General features: G+C 52.6%; 1 protein-coding gene across 1 annotated transcript; it reads left to right on the top strand.

Moving 5' to 3' along the window:
- Positions 1–674: 674 nt before the first annotated feature.
- On the top strand, positions 675–1607 carry LOC310918272 (olfactory receptor 14J1-like; the record flags this gene model as incomplete). Its single annotated transcript, XM_083877127.1, has 1 exon — positions 675–1607. The coding sequence occupies one exon, from the start codon at positions 675–677 to the stop codon at positions 1605–1607; it is 933 nt and encodes a 310-aa protein (XP_083733253.1).
- Between the last annotated feature and the right edge of the window lie 2838 nt (positions 1608–4445).

The raw sequence follows: 4445 nt of genomic DNA, 5'->3' as shown, positions 1-4445 counted from the left end.
AGCACTGGGGGACAAGATCTGGGTGGAAGGAGACAGCTGGATAGGCTTGGAAGTGTCTCCTTGTGTGGTGAATATACTGAATTGTTCAGGACTGCTCCCAGCATGACATTTAACTGCAGAACACTTCCAAGTAGATTATCCAGGGAGCACAGTGAGGCAGGGGCTGCATAAATGGAAAAATCCTGCTTTTTAATCTACTTCTCTGTATTACCTAGATGGGAAATTGCATATAAATATTCACCTCTGAGTTCAGGTTGAGAAAAAAACCAAGCAATTTTCTCTCAGATCTTGAAAAAAACAGGCACTGACAAAAATCAGCACAGGGCCCCTTGCAGGCAGCACCAGAATCACTTTTCCAGCCTCCTCAGGGTTGCTCTGAGGTTGCCATCAGAGCCTGCAGAGCCAGAGCTGTCCCTGGGCAGTGCCTGAGCTGGGAAGGCTCTGCAGGGCAGAGCTGAGCCCCCAGGGCTGGGCTGGGCTCTGGCAGCACTGGCAGGGCCCAGCCCTGGGCACAGGGAAGCAGCTGCAGGCAGGGACAGCTCCAGGCAGCAGAGCCCTGGGCAGGCAGTGGGGGGAAAGTGCCACCAAGCTGGGCTGGGATATTGAAAGTCCTCTCCAATCTGAACTATTCCATGATTACTCTTTTTACAGATCCCCATGCCAAGACAGCACAAATGTCCAACAGCAGCTCCATCAGCCACTTCCTCCTGCTGGCATTGGCAGACACGAGGCAGCTGCAGCTCCTGCACTTCTGCCTCTTCCTGGCCATCTCCCTGGCTGCCCTCCTGGCCAACGGCCTCGTCATCAGTGCCGCAGCCTGCGGCCACCACCTGCACAGCCCCATGTTCTTCTTCCTGCTCCACCTGGCCCTCAGTGACCTGGGCTCCATCTGCACCACTGTCCCCAAAGCCATGCACAATTCCCTCTGGGACACCAGGAACATCTCCTACACAGGATGTGCTACACAGGTTCTTTTCTTTATGTTTTTCATGTCAGCAGAGTTTTGTCTCCTCACTGTCATGTGCTACGACCGCTATGTGTCCATCTGCAAACCCCTGCACTACGGGACCCTCCTGGGCAGCAGAGCTTGTGCCCACATGGCAGCAGCTGCCTGGGCCAGTGCCTTTCTCAATGCTCTCCTGCACACAGCCAATACATTTTCCCTGCCCCTGTGCAAGGGCAATGCCCTGGGCCAGTTCTTCTGTGAAATTCCCCAGATCCTCAAGCTCTCCTGCTCTAAATTCCACCTCAGAGAACTTGGGCTCATTGCTGTTAGTGCTTGTTTGGTATTTGGTTGTTTTGTGTTCATTGTTATCTCCTATGTGCAGATCTTCAGGGCTGTGCTGAGGATTCCCTCTGAGCAGGGACGGCACAAAGCCTTTTCCACCTGCCTCCCTCACCTGGCTGTGGTCTCCCTGTTCCTCAGCACTGCCCTGTTTGCTCATCTGAAGCCCTCCTCCATCTCCTCCCCATCCCTGGATCTGGCAGTTTCAGTTCTTTACTCAGTGGTGACTCCGACCCTGAACCCCCTCATCTACAGCCTGAGGAACCAGGCGCTCAAGGCTGCAGTGTGCAGACTGATGACTGGATGGTTTCAGAAACATTAAACTGCTGACCAATTTCTGCAAATCACTTGTAATAAAAGTCTTCTTTGATACTTCTTGTTGGTTGCATTTAGGAGGTCTTTTTTCTTTGTTTTACTTTATAATTACTATCCACTAAGAAATGTTGTTGTTTGTATCATTTCTAATTTTGATTCTCTCCATCTTCATTGCACCTACAGACTGTGTCAATGAGGGACTGCACTCTTGGTGGGTTTAAAGGAACTCAAGGATCTCCCAGCCAAGTTTTCTGCAGAGATGCCCCTTTTGTTCCCTTCTCTGCAGCTGCAGCAGCAATGTCTGTGTGCAGAGCTGGGGGCAGATCAGGGCTGGCACAGCAGCTGTGCCCAGGAGCAGCAGCCCTTGGTGCTGCCAGTGCTGCTGCTGTGGCCCTGCCCCACTGCCCTCCTGGCCCTGGTGTTGCTGTAGGGCCTGAGGGCTCTCGGGGCCAGGCACAGGGCTGGGGGTGGCAGTGCCGGGGCTGCAGCAGGGACAGGCCATGGGCACTGCTGGGGCAGCGCTGACGCCTCAGGGCAGGGCCTGGGGGCTCCAGGCTCCTTGCCCAGGCTCTCTCCAGAACACGCTCAGGCCAATGCTCAGCACAGAAAAGCCCCGGGAGCAGCCCCAGGCTGGCCCTGGGCAGGCTGGGGGCAAACAGCAGGGCTGGGGCTCTGCAAGGGCCCTGGGGGAGACGGGAAGGAGCAGCAGAGCAGGGGCTGATCCATCCCCACTGCGCTGGACACTCCAGGGCAGCGTCCCAGAGCGTCCTCATGCCCCTGCCAACAACATCCCCCCAGGGCAGCCCTGGCCTCTCCCCCAGCTCACACAGGGGCCGCATCCTTGCAGGCACAGACACGGCAGCACTGCCTCAGGAGCCCCTGTTTGCACTGCCCAGAGCAGGCCTCAGCACCCCCATGCTGTTGGTGTGGGGAGATGAACCTGAGGGAGCACAAATGCCATCAGCCCCTGGGGCCAGGAAGGGCTGGGCCACAGCAGGGAAACCACTCAGCTTTGGCGTGGCCTCTCAAGTCACACAGAGAGTTTGTTCCCATCAGCTCTGAGTTTCCTGTGCCACTGCAGACGTTGTTGCTCAGAGCCAGGGCTGCCTGGCAGACACCCCCATACTGCCTTCAATGTTTCCTTTGTTCACCTTGGCTTTCTTTCCTCTTCCTGCTACAAATTTCTTCCTCTTGCCCACCCCTGTTCCCTCCCCTGCAAACAGCCCGTCCCTGGTTGCCCTTTCCTCTCTGGCCCCACTCCCCATTGCAGTTCCTGACTTGGCACCATGGGAACGTCCCTTGGGGAGCAGGATCATCCTCCAAGGGCTTCAGGAATTGTCTGCAGGCTCCTGCAGTGCCTGGGGCTGCTCCCTTGCCAGAGGCACCCCAGGCCAGGGGGGCACATCTGGGCTGCTGTGTCTGGCTGTGGGGCTCCTGTTGTGGGCCATGAGGAGGAGCTGCAGAGGCTCTGCAGGACTGACAGGATGGGCTTTGGGGCTGTCAGGAGAAGCTGAGGGACCTGGGCTGCTGCACCTTCTGAAGAGGAGGCCCAGGCCTCATCCTGACACTGCTGCAAGGCTGCTTTCAGAGAATCCCACAATCAGCAAGGCTGCAAATGACCTTGGATATCATCAAGTCCAAGCTGTGCCCTGACACTGCCTTGTCTCCCCTGAGCCTCGTCTTGTCCAGGAGAAACAAGCCCAGCTCCCTCAGCTGCTCCTCACAGGACTTGTGTTCCAGAGCCCTCCCCAGCCTTGTTCTCTTCTCTGGACACGCTCCAGCCCCTCCATGTTGTTCCTAAATTGGGGGGCCCAGAACTGGACACAGCACTTGAGGTGCTGCCTCAAGCAGTGCCCAGCACAGGGGAAGAATCTCTGCCCCACTCCTGCTGGCCACACTGTTCCTGATCCATAGGAGTGCCAGGGCTTGGATGAGGGACATGGTGGGCAGGGCCTGGGGACAAAGTTTAATTTCTGTCAGCCGTGAAGGGTGTCTTGGGTTTTCTAACAAAACAAACAAACAATCAATCAAACAAACAAACAAAAAAGAAAAAAGAAAAAAGAAAAAAGAAAAAAAAATGGAAAAAAGTTTATTCTATTCCACCTTTTGGAACCTGGCTGGGGAGATGTTTTTTCTTTATCTATTTTATCTCCAGGAGGGAGGGTGCAAGTGCCTTTCTGATAACAAGCCAGCTGTTAAAACCGGGTGGGGCATTGATTCTTATCTCTGTTCGCCCTCCCATTACCTCCATGGGGATCTCTTCTGTTAATGGGCCATTACAGCTCAGCAATGACAGTTAAAAAATATTTGTGGGATATTTTTCAGATATTTTGGTAACAGTGTAGGGATATTTGGGAATAGTTTGGGAATGTTTGTTCTTGGGAGTATTTTGGGGACATTTTGAGAAGATTCCTTAATTATTTTAGCAACATTTCACAGACATTTTAGAAATGTTCTGTGAATTTTTTGGGGGAATTAGGAATGTTTGGGGGATATTTTGATGAAGTTGTGGGCGTATTTCAGGGACATTTCAGGAATGTTTTGGGAATATCCCAGAAATATTTTGGGAACATTTTTGGGATATTTCAGGGATATTTTGAGGATATTTTGGAGATGATTTGAGAAGATTCTGGGAATATTTCAGAGACATTTCAGAAGCAGTCCACTCACATTATTGGGAATTTTTGGGGAACATTTTGAGGATATTTTAGATACACTCCATGAACACTTCTGGGAATTTTTTGGGAATATTTCAAGGGATTTTAGAAAGACTCCATGCACATATTTGGGAATATTTTTTGAGAGTGTTTCAGGGGATTTTAGAAACATGCTTGCACATTTTTTG

Source organism: Zosterops lateralis (assembly GCF_965231275.1).
Source record: "Zosterops lateralis genome assembly, chromosome: 23".
Classification (NCBI taxonomy): domain Eukaryota; kingdom Metazoa; phylum Chordata; class Aves; order Passeriformes; family Zosteropidae; genus Zosterops; species Zosterops lateralis.
Note: the sequence above shows the minus strand (reverse complement) of the source record. Positions and strands in the feature narration are given on the sequence as shown.